Source organism: Asparagus officinalis, chromosome 9 (genome assembly GCF_001876935.1).
Source record: "Asparagus officinalis chromosome 9, Aspof.V1, whole genome shotgun sequence".
NCBI lineage: Eukaryota > Viridiplantae > Streptophyta > Magnoliopsida > Asparagales > Asparagaceae > Asparagus > Asparagus officinalis.
In genome coordinates this window covers 34,491,923-34,509,111 of record NC_033802.1, presented here as the reverse complement: position 1 = coordinate 34,509,111, position 17,189 = coordinate 34,491,923, and the positions used below count along the sequence as shown (strand labels likewise).

General features: G+C 35.5%; 1 protein-coding gene across 1 annotated transcript in view; it reads right to left on the bottom strand.

Annotated features, from left to right (window-relative positions):
- LOC109823842 (mannosyl-oligosaccharide glucosidase GCS1-like) overlaps positions 247-17,189 on the bottom strand; it is a 48,640-nt gene continuing 31,697 nt past the window's right edge. The window contains exons 10-22 of the mRNA XM_020390251.1: positions 15,827-15,948; positions 15,582-15,689; positions 15,411-15,484; positions 8,964-9,089; positions 7,080-7,147; positions 5,879-6,028; positions 5,743-5,793; positions 3,714-3,768; positions 3,474-3,622; positions 3,256-3,347; positions 943-1,052; positions 808-871; positions 247-729 (exon numbers count right to left, since the gene is read on the bottom strand). Of these exons, the coding sequence (XP_020245840.1) occupies positions 582-729; positions 808-871; positions 943-1,052; positions 3,256-3,347; positions 3,474-3,622; positions 3,714-3,768; positions 5,743-5,793; positions 5,879-6,028; positions 7,080-7,147; positions 8,964-9,089; positions 15,411-15,484; positions 15,582-15,689; positions 15,827-15,948 (1,317 nt within the window). The 3' untranslated portion in view covers positions 247-581. The remainder of the gene's footprint in view (positions 730-807; positions 872-942; positions 1,053-3,255; positions 3,348-3,473; positions 3,623-3,713; positions 3,769-5,742; positions 5,794-5,878; positions 6,029-7,079; positions 7,148-8,963; positions 9,090-15,410; positions 15,485-15,581; positions 15,690-15,826; positions 15,949-17,189) is intronic.

Genomic DNA, 17,189 nt, shown 5'->3' with positions numbered 1-17,189 from the left:
AGAAAAAATAAATTTTGAAAAAAAAACAGAGTCAAAGTAGCAAGACAGATAACAAATCAAACTGATTCCAGATTCAAGGGCCTAACTCTGGCATTTGTGACGCAATTCTTTATGCTGCATACGCGTATGGTTTCGAAATTCTTTTAGACCTTACCTAACCACCTCGACCCAGCCACTCCAAAATTAGACAAATTTCCAATAAATTGAAAAGTATTCTTGCTGCAGTAGTTATTTGTCTACATAAAAGAAAATCACGTCCACACCAATTTCACTTTTGATAAAGAACTCTTTAAATGTATACAAGTAACCGAATGTATATAAGAAAATCACCTCCACCTACACATGATCAACTATTACATGGGATTGCTCAACAATATGTTACAAAGCCTCGATGGATGCGCTTATGTTTTTTTTGGTACAAGTTTACATGAACTTAAAATCCAATGTCAGATCCCAGATGCAATTTTGTGTGGATCAAGCGTGCTACTATATAACAGAGCATTCACCACAGGCTTGTATAAGCCTCTGCCACTTCTTTTTGTTCATTCTTGCAAAATCTCATAAATTGGCATCAAACTTACCTATAGGCTTGGATAAGCTTCTGCCATAATTAAAAGAACAAGAGAAGTCCAACCGGTAAAAGGGCGTGCACCTTTACCCTTTCCCCTGTTCTTCTGGTCATACTGTTCCCACAAAAACCCAGTTTCATAGTAATTGCGCACGATATTTCTGTTAGAAAGTGCAAGCAACAATTTAAGACCATCAGATAAAATATTCGGAACCTATGAGAAGTTTGCATAACAGTACCTGATCAATTTTGACCTAAGATCTCTGTACAATAGATATGCCCTGTCTCTGTACGGACCATTCTCTGAGCAGTAATATGTCATTAGAACATTATGAATCTTTGTATCATAAAGTACAATTTTAGAACTTTGCTACCTTGAGAATAATGATGAAGAGCTGACAGAATCAAGTAATTCATATTAATCCAGATGGAGCCTCTCCAATAAGGTGGGTCATGCTCCGTGTTACGTTTCATGTATATAGAGCTATTCCAGAGAAAAAGAGTGCATAGAGTAAGAAGGTGGGTAACATTGCTTGATAAAGAAGACAACTGAAGATATCAATTATAGATGATAATTCACAACTGCACATCCATATGAAACGCATAAGAAATAGTGGGAACAGGTGCCTTATAAATAGAAAGGGTCAAGAAAAATTTCATTGGTTCCACCTCAAGGCTGGTTCAGAGTATTTGCAACGCAATGATGCAACTATGTATTGCCCATATCCACAGTGAATGAAAACACCACTACTACCAACATGAATGCATTATTTTTACTTGTGAAATACTGTATAGTGAAGTAGGGATTTAAGAGGGGATTCAGCAATGTGATCTGTGTGCTCCACATCCATAGTGAAGGAATTAAACACCAGTACTACCCACTAAAGCCCCCACTTTGCTACGCTTCTTTTGGCACACTTCCACCCTCTCTTCAAGATTTGAAAGTTTATTTTATTGCTGATGTTTGTCATAGACATTAGCATTTTAGCATCAATTGCTTATTTACTCTCTTTATTATGTACCTTAATTTCTAATTTCCCGTTTTACTATTTTTATTAACATTTTTATGTTTTCCATTTTTTACAACTAGATCTCCCTAAAGCCTGCTAAAGCCTAAGGCCAGTCTTGCCACCTTGCACCAGATTTTACTAATCACAACATTGAAGTTTGATTTATCTACATTCTGCCACAAGAAAGCATCTTAACATGCATAAAATCAATGGCTTTCTTAGGTTCAAACATGAGTGCAAGATGGTGACAGGATTTGTTTGAGGCTGTTTCATGCTCAAAAGACTTGGGCAACGTTTGACCTAAATTTGGATATGTAAGTTGTGTTTTAGGATACATGAAGAAGACAAAGCTCTGGATCTTATTTGCAGGTGATCAACATTGAAGATTTGCAAATTTAGTCCACTTGTTTACACATTGACAAAAATATGTGTTAGACACACAAAGAATAGTAAATTTGGTACATATTTATAGGAGGAAACATTCTACATACCAGAGGCTTCAGAATCAGCCACTAGATATTGGTGGAATTCTTCATATAAGAGTTAAATTTTCGTTTAAGTGTAGTAAAAAAATTTAAAAGCACATGCATGTTAAATAGGTGCTTAAAGAGATTTAACTATGAAGAAAATTCTGCAAAGGGAGATTGGATGATGGCAGAAACAATAAAGAATAGTGATTACAGTGGTATGACAGGTAATGGATATGGTAAAAGAGGTGTTTGGTGAAAATTCTTCAGATACTTGTTAAGGTCCTGAAATGAGCTTTTACTTGCAACCAGAATGCCCAAAGCTTAGACAATGACCTCCGGAATCAACGTAGAAATGTTTCATATCCACGATTAAAGTATGTCAAAGTCTATACATCTTGGCCTTTACTACTCCACACTGTTTCATGGGGACTTTTGTAATAATAACTAGAAAACCATAACAAACTACTTAAATCCATCAATATAAATTCAGCTAGTTATTCGTGCTGATTAAACTATCGATGCGACAAGCTTCCCCAAATATTCCCACAGTCCAGCAAGTTTCATCAATAATCTTGCTTGCCTCTCCTCCATCTTCTATGCTCTGACAAATTATCACTTTCCCCCAGAGCCTACTTAACAACTTACAGACATTACCACAAGTAAACTGAACAGATAAAAAATGCTTCCTCTATGTGTTTTCTCCATACCTTTAGTAGCCCTTTTCTATGTAATATTTCTCTCGCAAAGGACCAAATTCTAAATACACTTCTCATGAACACACAGATCGCTTTGTCTCAAAAATCCATTGGAGAAGCAAGACGAATAACAGATTGCGTGAGGTCAGTAGTTAGCTCATGAAAAATTAAACTATGTAGCTAAACCACAGTTCATTCCTGAAATCAAAGAATTTGAACTGTATATACTCAAATTAGTGCAGCACATTATTCATTAGATCAAGCGGAGTAATCAAATATACCATTCAACAATGACCCCAGTTTGTTGAGATTACCTTAAAGGTATACCCTTAAAATTATTGGATCCTACTACCATCTAGATTGAAATATATTTAGAACTGGAGAAACTTTTTTCTTAACATGGCTTAATTTAAAGGACATGTTAGATGACAATCTATAGATAATCTTCAACGAAGCATATAAAATGTTCTCAAATGTTTATTGTATAATGTAACAGAAACTACTAACAGAACCTTGTTTTAGAAAGCGAACGGAGTCCATAATCTGTCCATAATGTTGACCGATTTGATATAATCTCCAACTGTTTTTCAAGAACCCACGAATTCTGGAGAAGAAAATTGTAGTAAAATTTTAAACCTATTGCTCGATCATACATTATAGTAAACAACAAATCTGTAGAACTTGAATAACTTTGACTAGCACAGCCTTACAGGAACAGCCTACTACTTACAGGAGGAATGATCCCCATCATGAATGGGAAAAGACTGACATAGCCAACATGGGGAACTAGCGACAGCTGAGGCTTCTGTAATGTCTCCCGAACAAGCTCCCGTTTTACAATGTCCCCATCTCTTATTTCATGCCATCTCAAACGAACCTACAACTTAATGTGAAATGTAACTATATTTTCTTGTCAAAGTTGACTATATGATGCATTGATTTCAAGAAGAAAGAGTGTTCGTAGTTTACCTTCCAGTGTGATTTCCAAAATCAAAATAGGCTCCAGAAACATCATCTAGGTGCATCTGCCAAATAAGTAGAAAGCTTCAATTATACAAATATATTACTAATGCAGCTGCAAGGGTTATGATGTCAATATGATGTCAAAACCTTTTAATGTAGCATCTCCTACTTGATGAAACAATAAAAATTAACAATAGAATATCAACAAAAAGTCATATTGTTTCTTCAAACTGTAAGTCTTTATTGTGAAGTTAACTCGACTTTCATAGAATATCTATAACTGGAAGCCACAGATAAAATTTGATATATGAAAATTTTAATGATAATTAATTCAAATATAAGTGACAGCATGTTAACTTCAGAAAAGGACAAGCAGAGCATGTTACACTTTTAAGCGACTAGTGATATTATGCAGTCTGTTGCAACTTGCAGTCATTTATCCATAGATTAAAGCTCCTGTTCATGTATGTAAGTTTACACTTGATTGTGACTGAATTCGCTGATCTTTCTAACGCAAATGCGAACACTATTAATCAACTTACAACATGGTAAGTTTCAGTATCATGCAATGTTTAAAATTTCCTGATTTTGTTTCAAACTACATAGGTGTGGCCGCGTGGGAGTGGTTAAACCCAATGGGTGTCCGGACCATTCATCTTGATGCACATGTTTGTGTCTCCACAGGAGCAAACTTGAAGTCTCAAACTACCTAGCTACATGGCCATCAGGCCCATCACCCCTGTTAACGATCCATATCGTTCATTTTTCTCTAAGCATTGAAAAACATATGGTATTCAAAGCTTTTACAATGCAGATTAAGAATTATGCATTTAGAAGATAGGTCACTTTTGTTAAGACTTACAAAATGACTAACTGTTTAGTATGTAAACAAAAGCGAAATAAGGAGAAGCGACACATGCGATGTAGCCAAGCATGGACACTTGCCCACACTTGCCTTCTCTAAACTTAGGAACTTTTCTAAGGTTTATCCTTCCCTCACCCACTTAATCTGCATAGCTGGCAGGTTATAGATAACATTTTCAACTAAAAAAATTATTTAAAACCAACACATTTCCAATCCTCTTAATCAAGGTTTTAAATATCGGCTGATAATATCGATTTATCACTGAGTTGTCCGATTTGAACCCCTTCCGCTATGATAAGTTCAATTTTAAATCGGTTATCGTTTTTGGATGTTTATCGGAGAAAATGCAACGATGAAGTGAGATATCGGCCGATTTTATTGGTCTAAAATCGGAATTATCGGCTAAATTTTGTTTGGTTTGGGTTTGATTTGGGGCAACAGACACGTATTCGAGAAGCAAGTTTTTACAATTGGTTAGTGATCCTAAACTTGTTTATTTACATTTGGTATGTTTATATTTCATTAAGTACGGTTAGATTACATTTTAAGATATTATATTATGTACATACAGCATCTGATATGTCACTCCGATAAATACTACTTTTCCCCAATATCCGCTATCCGATATGGATTTTGACCGTCCAATAAATCCCCGATAACCGTTATTTAAAACCTTGCTCTTAATCAATTTACCATATGATGCACAATCAAACTATCAGAAATTAACACAATGATTATCGATATCATCCCCTTCAAGAAGACACAATCGCTAGAAGTCAATACCTAGAATCAAACTTCCGCTTATTAGTTCAAAGAAGAGGAAAACATATTTAGATATAGAAACTAATAATCCCAGTGTCAACTTGTCTCACAATCCGTCACTTCTAAGTTTTATCATTTTCAAAGTACAACGAAACCCACATTTTAGAAACAAAAAGCTACTGAGGAAAAAATATTGAGATATAGAAACTAATAATCCCAGTTCAACTTGTCTCAGAATCTGTCACTGTAAGTTTTATCATTTTTAAACTACAACGAAACCAACATTTTAGAAACAAAAGGCCTAAATATATTTAAAAGCTACGAGTACGCTGACAGCTACCTCCGAAGAATTATGATACAAGACAATAAAATAGCATAATGCTGAGAAATAATAAACCTTGAGGCATACCTTATTGAGAATTTCAAAGTTCGACAGTTTTTCAGCCATCCCATGATAATCCTAGAAAGATTTCAAGAGATTTAATAGAATAGTAACACAGTGTTCCCATTAATACTCAATTTGAAATACAACTCAAGAGTGTAACCTTTTCTAAACTAGTTTTTGTTTCAAACAGCTCTCCAATTGACCGCATGCAATTTGCAGCAAGAAGCATCCAGCACCTTAAGTCCAAGTGGCGTTCATCATCATTTGGATGGGATGCACGAGGATAATCATCCAGTCCAGATGTCAGTGTCTGTTGAATAGATGATTGCATTAAAATCAATAAAAAATTACATCACCGCCTATGATAGACTCCCTGAAGAATGCCTACCGAAGTAGGAACATTTGTAACTACATATTAGAAAAGCAAGGAAAGTTTTCTGTACCAAAAAGATGTAAAAAATGATTGGCAATACAGGGGACTTAACTTCTCATGTTATGTATTTGAAGTTTGATTGTTAGGTATGATAGACAATATTGATGTCTGTTTATGTATTACATGACAATGACTTACTTTTAATCGCTCGGGGATGGCGCACTTTCGCTGTACACGAGAATATACTTAGTTCCTAAGCTTTTGTAGCTGAGGAGTCAATATAATACTGACTTCTAGAGCACCCCCACCCCCCACTGCGCGCAGCCTACTCCAACGGCCCAAAAAATAAATAAATAAATAACCCACAAGCATACACAGAGAGGAAGTGAGGGAGAATGTTTATTAGACCTTCTCAGGAAGAAATCGTATAAACTTTTAGCGACTGAATGATACCAAATAATGAAATCAAAGAATTTTTAGCAATGTCTTCTGCTAAGTCAATACGTGAGAGACGTAAATGATATTAGCTATCTAATCATTCCAATAAAATAATAAATGAACCTTAGCTAGCATTTCTTAGGGCAAAATTGTAGAAGAACTACATAGATAAGCATGCTTGGATATGAAGTCTATGCTCAGGAAGTTACATCCCCTTGTACTTCATCTTTTTCATTTGGTTAGTATGAAAATCTTTTGCATCAGTTGAGACAAGCTGTAGATTCTTATAGAAGTTTTTGGGTTCTTTATGCACAGCATCATCTAGTCACCATCATGACTTCTTTGCTTGGCAACAGAAAATATGCATGGCTAGAAGCCTAGAACAGTACACAATTACAAGGGAAGAACAAACGGAATGCATCAGCGCTTGATGCAAACTATTAGGCATCAGCAACCTCTCCCTTGCAAACAGAGCAGGTGGGCTAGGGACTGTAGTTGTTTATAGATAAGAACGAAAATCGATATAACAAAATGGATGATGTAAAAAAACCTTTGGATTTAGCTCCTTAGTAGTCTTCTCATCTCTACCATGCCAGTAGAAGTTGCTTGTGTCCTTCCCTGCGAATCAAACCATGAGATGAAACAAACTCATCAGATAATTAGTTCATAATCTCACTACAAATATGCATCGCAAAAAACAATAGCAACATACATACAGTTTCAAGGATATGATGATTGAAAATTCCCAATTATGAAAGGATAAATGAACTGAGGATCTAGTATATACATCAGATGACATAAACTCTGTAACTATCTTTGAGTCAACACCAAACTTAATATTGTTAATAGTGATGATGATGATCACAGATATTATCATAAATAAGACTGCTCTTGCTTATGTAGAGGCCCGTGATTAATAAGACTTGCTCATTTTGTTCAAGCCAAAATGGAAGTCATAAAAATCTATTAATTTTCTTAACTAAATTAGTACTTCTATAATTTAGATTCACCTAGTTTGGTCAATTTGAACATGGCTTAAGTTACTTAAGAAAAAACATATCTTGATGCAAAAGAATGATGCACATCAAGAAATTGGTTAAAAAAGCATGGATTAAAGGATTATCAATAAAAGAAAAATAAAATTTGATTAAAATAATAAATACTTTAAGGAAAAAAGAAAAAAAAATTGTGGACTATTGAAAATAAAAAAAGAGTATTTGTTAGACAATTGAGAGAGCGGCCGGTTCGGTTTGTTTGGGTTGAAATTTTCTTAAACTGAACCGACTAAAACATATTTCAAAGCCGAACCAAATTGACAAAATTTTGGTCAGTTCCATCGGTTTAATCGGTTTGAACTGATTAATGCTCATCTCTCCCAAACTACAATTTCTACACTAAGATGACGTGACATTGATGTGGCATTGCTGATGTGTATCCCCACCTGAAAATAGTCCCCTCTAACCCACGTGAAAATGGTCCCCCTCTAAATGTATATATGACAATGAGCCATCTCACTACCAAGGGCCAAAGATGGTCCTTGGTACCAAAGATACCCATATTCCTATTCTTAAAAAGTCCTTTCATATTCTACCTTTTCTTCCTCCTTCATACCTAATTTTCTCCCTAAAATCCATCTACAGTAAATCATTATGATATTATTTTGATTTAACTTTGGTTTTAACCACTTGAACAAAAGCAGCACTTCATTGTCCACATTTCCTCTCTCTTCAACACCTATTTGTCTCCCTGAAACTCATCTATAGCAAATCCTAATGTGATTATTTTGGTTTAATTTTGGTTCTATTTACTTGAGCGAAAATCAAACTTGATCTTTTTGGTTTGAATTTCTTGGTTGCTCCAAACTACTCTGCAAGCTTCTTACTTATTAATTGGTAAGTTCTTCCATTGGGAAACAAATCTTTGTCATTGTCAATACCTTCTTCTTCACCTCAGCTCAATATTGAGCAATATGATGAAGGAAAATGGATAAACAATGTTGCTGCAGTAGATTAATTCTAGGAACAGAAAAGGGAAAAAATAGAAGAGAATTTTTTTCTAGAATTGAGGAATTTTTGGCAACTTTCATTGTTTCCAATAAACTAAGCAGCACCAACTCAAAGACACCTCAAGAGTAGTGGAAACTAGAGTAAAAATTGGAGTGCAGTTATCACTACTCTAAACATATATCATTATTAATCTTTCTAAAATTATGGGAGTACCATTTGCCACTACCCGGTAACTATAGAAAGTTTATCAAAATAATGTCAAAATATTCATATGTGAAACCAACCACTAAAAATACAACATAATTGCTTTCTCCCATTTGAATTTCAACAAGTTGTAGAGAATATATATAAGGCGCTGGTTCAAAAGAGACTTGCGTATCGATTGTACAAGGGTATAAATGAAAAATGTTTATCAAAACGCAAGTTACCTAATTGTGTTGTATTGAACCAGTTAAACCATGCACCAAGACGAATGTAAGCTCTACTGAGGAAAACATTGATCTCATCATTTTCTTTTTCAGAAAAGCTTTTCATTCTTGTGTTGCTAATCAGGTCTGCATGAAGCAAATTTTCATGATCAAATTGGATGATGCTCTAACAAAAATAAGGTGATCAATGCAAAGAAAATTCTCTGTAACATCGAAATAAGATCACATAAATGACTTTAAGACAACTTATTCACAGTAATCATTAAATACAGAGGATAAATAATATCGGAGAAAAATATAAATTGCAGTGCATAATTCAAGTTCCCCACCACCACCCTCCCCCACCCCAAAAACCCCTGTCTGAATTTCATAGAAGAATGGCAGTGGGTGCAAACATGGGAAATCGTAAAGCAAGCATAGGGACTGATAGATGAAAAGTCGACATGGTATATGTTTGTGTCCCCACTGATGGGCATCTTTGGCAATTATATCAATAGTTTAAAGAGGTTAAAGAGCCACATGGCTGCAAAAGTGGTTCCTATCAATTAGAAGGCAGAATTACTTATTTATTTATTTTTAATACAATGTAGGAATCTGTTAAAATTTATCTTATATTGAAATAGTACTTAATATAATGAGAAAATTGATTGAAGTCAGGACATAAATATAAAGTTGGACCTCCATCTGTCCTCTTGATTCCGCGCCAAATTGGCTCTCAGCACATATCAAGTACACACTAATCATCTCCCTCAAGGACCCAACCTGTAATATCTAATCCATAATTATCTTCTTGTTTATATTAATTAGCTTATTTAAAATAAAATAAAAAATGTGTGTGTTTCGCAATAAACATTTGAAAATGGATATTTCTGCATTGATATGAAAATATAAAACTTAAGAGGGAGTTTTGTGTGAAGTCTTTTGACACGTGTCTTGATGATATGAGAAAGTGAGATGACTCATGCGTCTAACAAGCATTAGGTGGGAATTTCATTAGCCTACAAGAGAGAGAGAGAGAGAGGGAGAGAGAGAGAGGGGGAGAGAGAGAGAGAGAGATAAGAATCAAGAGCATGAGCAGGAGCATCTAGAGAGGAGGGGGAAAAAGAATAAAAAGAAGAAAGGGCAGAAAGAAGAGCTGCAGGGAAGAGGAAAAAAGAGGGATACATAGAAAGAAAATAGGAGTTATAGGTGACTATTGAAGGACTACACAGGGCCTTGGATCTTGCGGAAAATTGGTAAGTGGGGATATATTCTTTAATTTATGTTATCCTCATTTTCTTTTACATGAGAATTGCATCTTTCATGGTCATACAAGCATGAATTTTGTATTAATACTATTCTTTAAGTTATGTTATAATCATGGTAGCATTGCATCAATTCTTGTTGATATTTTCATATTAGACAATGATTTTTTCACGGTTTGCTATACATGAATAGAGATTTGGGTTAATGACATTGAGTCATGTTGAGATTTTATGTTGTGTTGTTAGTTGCCCAATGGTGTACACCAAGGAATTAAGTCACAGGCCTATTAAGGGAATAGGGTGTTATGACATGCAGATCGCCGTTGTAGGCAATCCGGACCAGACAGATCGCCGTTGTAGTCGTGGTAGGTAGTCTAGTCGTCAACATAGCGTGTGACATTGCTTAATTTCTATGCATATTTCCTCACTTTGACAAAAGTTACAAACATGCCATTTCAAATCAAGTTTCGAATTTTATGATATGTATGGTTTTGCTAACATAAATTATGAGTATGTACCCCTTACTGAGCATGTGGAAAAGCTCACCCTAAATATAAATAACATTTCAGCTGAGCGTGATGAGACTAAAGCGAGCAGCTATGATACCCCGACACGAGAAATTTGATTCTGTATCCATGTCGGGTACGTATCGAGTGCGGATCCGCATCCAAACTATAGGGACACGGAAGAATTCCAATCACCACACATGGGAGTTTTTCCGACTCAAAAAAATCTGCTTTGGCTAATTGGGTCTGTTTTTGGGACCCAATAACCCCAAACCGCTATTAATTCTGTCTTTATGAAAAGCGATACCTCAAATTCCATTTCATTCTCTCATTTTCCACATCAAGAGACCCTAACCGAAGCAAGGAATTCCTGCGTCCTCCATAGATGTTCGTCGGTCTTTCGAGGATAGCAAGATCTCCAACGAACAAAGGTACGTAGCTTTTGTGAATTTTGACTAATTTAGGGCTTTTTTGGGTTTCAAAATTCTATTTTTGGATTTTTATGAATTCTTCTTGGGGTTTTTGAGTTCTTTTTCCTTTTTGTTTTATGAATCTTCTTCCCCCCATTTTATCCAGTAAGCTTCTAGATTAGGGATTTTTAGGGTTTTCTGGTTACTGTTCATCATACAGATTTTATTGATAATTTTTTAAAAACTTGGTCTAATTTAATTAGGAGTTGGTTTATATTTAGGAGCTTGTTTTCACTTAGGATTATGGGTTATATATAGTTAGCACTTTCCTTAGTATTTATAATCTACATTTACATAATAAAAATTATAAAAAATATAATATAATATTATATTATATATATATATATATATATTCAGCCGTGTTCCCGTACCCTATATTTTACAGATTTGTCGTTACCCGTAACTGTACCCGCACCCATACCTATACCCGTACCAATGCAACCTAGGCGAGCAGGAATTGAGGAAATGGACAAGATCGTTGGTCAAAAGCAATCTTCTACCTATTATTTTGGTAATGGAATGGTTCTTATCAGATGAGTTTTGTAATGTATATATTTGTCTACAACCTCTATTATATAACTAGAGTTTCAGAGTGATATAAATGTACCTTTAATGATGTACAATTAATGATAAACAGTATAATGTATCACTCAAGTAATTTGGAATGCAAGATTTTAAGTTTGTGGGCCATGTTATGAATATATTGCTTGATGGAATATTAGAATTAGGCTTCGCAAGTCCTGAGCCAAGGGGATTTGTGGTCGACTGTCACGTGCCTTGGATCTATTATTATTTTCATAAATATTTGTGTTAGTTCGGGGCGTGACCAAGGTTTTAAATATCGGTTATCGAGGATTTATCGGACGGTCAAAATCTTTATCGGATAGCGAAAATCGGGGATATATCAGGGATAAGTAGTATTTATCAGAGTGATATACTGGATGGTGTATATATATAATATAATAACCAAAAAATATAATCTAACCATGCTTAATGAAATATAAACGTCAGCGAAGGTTAGCTTCAAGGTCGGGGAGGCGAGCGATGTCGACGGAGGTGAGCTTTGAGGCGGGGAGGCGAGCGACGTCAGCGTACGTGAGCTTCGAGGTCCGGGAGGCAAGCAACAAGGTCAACGGAGTTAGAGGAGAACAGAGATCTTGAGCTCGATGGAGTTCGAAGAGGCTCGGAGGCTCGGAGAACAGCCGCACAAAGAGGGAGAGATATTCACGAAGGATTAGGGCTGAACTTGAAGTTAGAAACTTCATTTTATTGTCAAAAGCAGGTCGGACCGGGTTTAAGAACTAAGTAACGGCCCATTACCCAACAATTCAACTCAAAACTCACGCCGATAAAGCCGATATTTTTAGTCTACCTTATCGGCCGATAAGTGCATTTATCACCGATAACTCGCCGATAAACTCATAAAAACGATAACCGATTAAAAATCCCATTTATCTAAGCGGAAAACTCCCAAATCTGATAACTCAGTGATAATATCGGATTATCAGCCGATATTTAAAACCATGGGCGTGACACAATTAAATCTCAAAGAAACAATACCAGAGAATGGAGAGGAAGCAAACATTACACAGCTATCAATGGTGCGAGGACTGCAACCCACAAGTCAGTTTTGCATATAGATGGAGGTTCCAAAACCGATCTATGACAGTGCATTACTATCTATAAGGTCATAAATAACAATGTAATTGCCTGCATCTAGTGGATGGTAATGTCCGATCGTATACGTATATATACTAAATAATATATTAGTTATAATACCTTGACATCATATTATATATATACCTATCTAATATGTATATAATGTATATGTAGATGTAGGTATATTATATATAAACTTTTAAGCATATATATTCGCAGATGCATACATATACACAAAATATACCCACCAGTCGTGTGTGATATTTACACGTGGCCCTCCACCGGTCCTTACCCGCTTCTGCCGTCCTTACATCTGCTGGGCGTTTTTACACACACAGCACAAGCCCACCCAATATTTATATACATTATTCTACAGTAACCCCCCTATTTCTACTGATACCTATTATATATAGTGGGATATTTAGAGAAGAGAGAGAGAGAATGGCCAACTCCTCGACGCCGCTACGCTTGGTGGGAAGTGCCGAGGCTGGCCATCATTGATCCTCCTACCCCGTCACTCCCCACTCTCAGAATGGGGGGAGCTACATTCACATAGGAAGTTAGAATGTGGTGCCCGCCCAATTGAATGCACGTGGGAACGTTGGGAATCGAGCCACGTCGTCACTACCAACGGCACTAGAAATTGTTTGTGCTGGTTTTATTTTCGGTACGGCACGGTCGGTTGGCGTGAGCATACGCATTTTTTCTCAATATATAGTAGTATAGTTACATATATGATATAGATATAATATATAACTATATATATACTATATATATATATATATATATATATATATAATACTATATATATATATATATATATATATTATATATTATATATATATATATATTAATTATATACTATATAATATTACTATGTGTGTGGTGTGTGTGTGTGGTGTATTGTATAGCCCTGTGTGTGTATGCTGTGCCGCACCCTTGCGCGTTGGCTCGCACGAATGCTGTGTTATATATAATGTATGTATGTGTGTGTGTGTGTGTGTGCTCAGCGCGTGTGTGTGTGTGTGTGTTATCTATATATACTATATAACATATATAGTAGGTAACTGGAATAACTATATAGTATTTTTATGACTGTGTGTGGGTGGTGGTGTGTAAAGTAGAATTGTGGTGTGTGTGCGCGCAGCACGCCGCGGTCCCGGCGCCCTTTAGTGGGTAAGTGTGATCTGTGTGTGTGTGGCGGCGCGCTGGTGTGTTTGTGTATGCATCTTTTTAGCTTATTAGAGATGCCAAAGCGTTGGTCATAATGCATGTAAATTTGATCAAATTAAAAGGTATGATATATAATGGATGGAACTGACCTGATATACAAGTAAAGCATGCAAAACCAGAATATGTAAAATATAAATGCTAAAATGATGTAACATAGTGGAGATTTAATGGTTTACAGGATATAATCAAATTAGTGAAGAGTGGAAAAGTAGGAGGCTAATGCAAGGTTTCTTAGATACAGCCCAAATCTAAATTTTAAAGATCCAACAAACAAGCAAGCTGGATTCTCTGATTACTGCACAGAACAATAAGAAACAACAGGTAATAACAAAAGTAAATTAAGGAATCAAGGAAGAGAAATTGTTTGAAGAAACTTTCACATGACTTATATCATTAAAGTGGAAACCACATTCTCCTTGGGACTTCTTTTCATAAAGACGCCATCAACCAAAAAACATTTCATTTAGGATTTCTTTCCATAGAACTCATAATATTTTATGTTTGTTGCTGGCTAACTTAGGCTACAGTCTTCTATCCTAGCTTGGGACTGGCAGAGAAAAGAATGCAATGTTATTCAATTATCCAAAAGTATTGTGGAGCTCTATATTATTGTTGTAATAAAATCAGAAAAAGAAACAGCTATGGGCTTAAGGTGTTCTAAGCAAAAGTGACAGTTCAATTCAAAATCCCAACATGAGCACTCTAATTTTAACTCTTGGATGATAATTAAAAGAAGTAGAGAAAAGTGCCTGAAAAATACAAGATTCAAGAACGGGGGAAGCCGTTACATTTCCAATTCCTTCATAATACATTATAATGTCACACTGGTCGTCAATGACACATTATGATTAAGTTTTAGCTAAGTTTTGGATTAAATATAAGCTACATGGAGACTGGAGAGAGCCCATGCAAGCTTGCTCCTATATATTAGCAAATCAGTGAGGGAAAAATAATAAGGTATCTAGAAAATATGTAATATTAACTAATAAAGATCTCAAATTTCAAATGTTGCTCATGTGCATAAGGAGATTATGCAAGGGCTTGAAAATAAGAAGTCCAGAAACTAAGGAAAATGGCTACAAGAGTTTTAATGTATTGGTGGTTAAGCAGCAAACAAAAAATGCAGAGAGAACACGGAAAAATATGAGAGAAGACAGCTAAACATTTGGTAGCAAAATATTATATAAAAATTGAGTTTCTCATTAAAATTTGAAGCGCGAAGGTTTTGAATCATGTCTAGGATATTAGACAGCAGACTAATGCAGGCGGTTAGTTTATGCATTATTCATTGTACTGCTGTTAAATGAAAAAAGGAGGTAGATGCAAGTACTTTACCACGTAAAAGAAGAAATAAAGTCGGGGGATTCCCATTAGAGGGATGTTGTAGAACATATTCCTCAGGAACTTTACTGTAAAATAATGAAACATAATGAAATTCTTTAGGTTACGCAATCTTCACTATCTAAAAACAGTACAGTGCCGCCTTCAGCATAAGGAGTAAATTACCTGAGAGCTTCAGCTCCTAGTATTTGTTCCCGAGGAATCCATCCATCTATGTTAATCAGATCCAACCAGTGGCCAACTATATCCATACATATCTTCACATCCCAACGCCTAAACATTTACCACATAAGATTTACGGAAGAAATCGATAAAATAGTACTGGAATGGGAACAGGATTTTTGCCAAAGCTTTTCTAAGTTGACTTTCAGAATATATGAACATATAAATAACAACAGCAAATAACTAACCAAATGATCAGCTGGTGAAAGCCCTCATCCCATAGAAACCCTCTTGGAAAGAAAGATCGACTTGGGACGGCAGTGAAAAGTGCAGCTGGCCAATACAAAAGGAAATCCTTGCCATCTTTTTGCTGCAAGGTATGGAATAAAATGGTGTAAATCATATTCATACGAAGTATAAATAAAGAATAAGCAAATATATGCTACTAAGATAACAAGGGAGACAAGCAACATGGCCAGATGCACAATGCTCACTTTAACAAGTTACACTTTTAGTGGTCAGGTGTACAACACTTATATTAATTTCAGATGTAAATGAAAATTTATTTGTTTTACCGTGAAGCCTTTTTATAAATTGTACTTGCACCAACTAAAGTGTGAGATCAGTAATTGCTCGTATCGCACCTTATAAATAGCTGGACAACGCCCTATAGGATATCGTTTACATTTAAACACATGTTTTACACGATTCTCATAACTGATATGTCTCAAAGTGTTCATGTCATCTAAGTATTCAGCAGTAATATGTATGGCAAGGAGAATTAAGCGAGGAGTTACATAAATCGCACCATAATGAATTCTGCTAGCCGCTGCAATCCATTCATCATAAGGTAAGTCAGTCTTACAATAAGATATAAATGGTCAGAAATAGAGCTTCAGTGAAAAAAAGATAAGGAAGCCCCCTACCATAAAGCTCCACCAAAAAAGGTGGCATACGATTTAAGAACTTAAAATCATCATCCAAGCCTTTTTCTATCAAATAGAGTGGTCAAGTATGTAGCATGATCCAAAGCACAGAAATCTTCCCAAAACATTTGACAACAATTTGACAGTCAGCTGTTAAATGGACATTAAACCTCTACATGTTAAATTCCAAGAAACCATGAACCAGATGCATCATGGTGGTGCCATTTTCAGCCATGTGATTTAAACTCATGAAATCAAAGAACACCACAAATTCCCCCACATGAAACGGCTGTCAGAAAATGGTGGTCAGAAAAAGAAAGTATATTGTCTTTATAGATAATAGCATCATTGATGGGGGCACAAAGAAAGCAACAGAAAGGAATTACATTCCTCAAAGTGATCAAGAGAAATCCTCAAAATTGAATTTAAGAGACTGCAGAATCTTCCACGTGAATCTTCCATACAAGAAGAAAACCTTGGGATATTATATACAACAAATCAGTGACGGATCCATGATTTCTAGAAAGTGGTGTCACTATATAATCAAAATTTTACAATTGTCCTGACAAGTTTTCATATTTGTAAGAAAAGTACATAATCGCATCATTAGTAACGCTATAAAATATGTTACTAGTAGCACTTTTAGGGATTTTTTGACAAAAAAAAAGTTGAAGGGGGTTTTTCA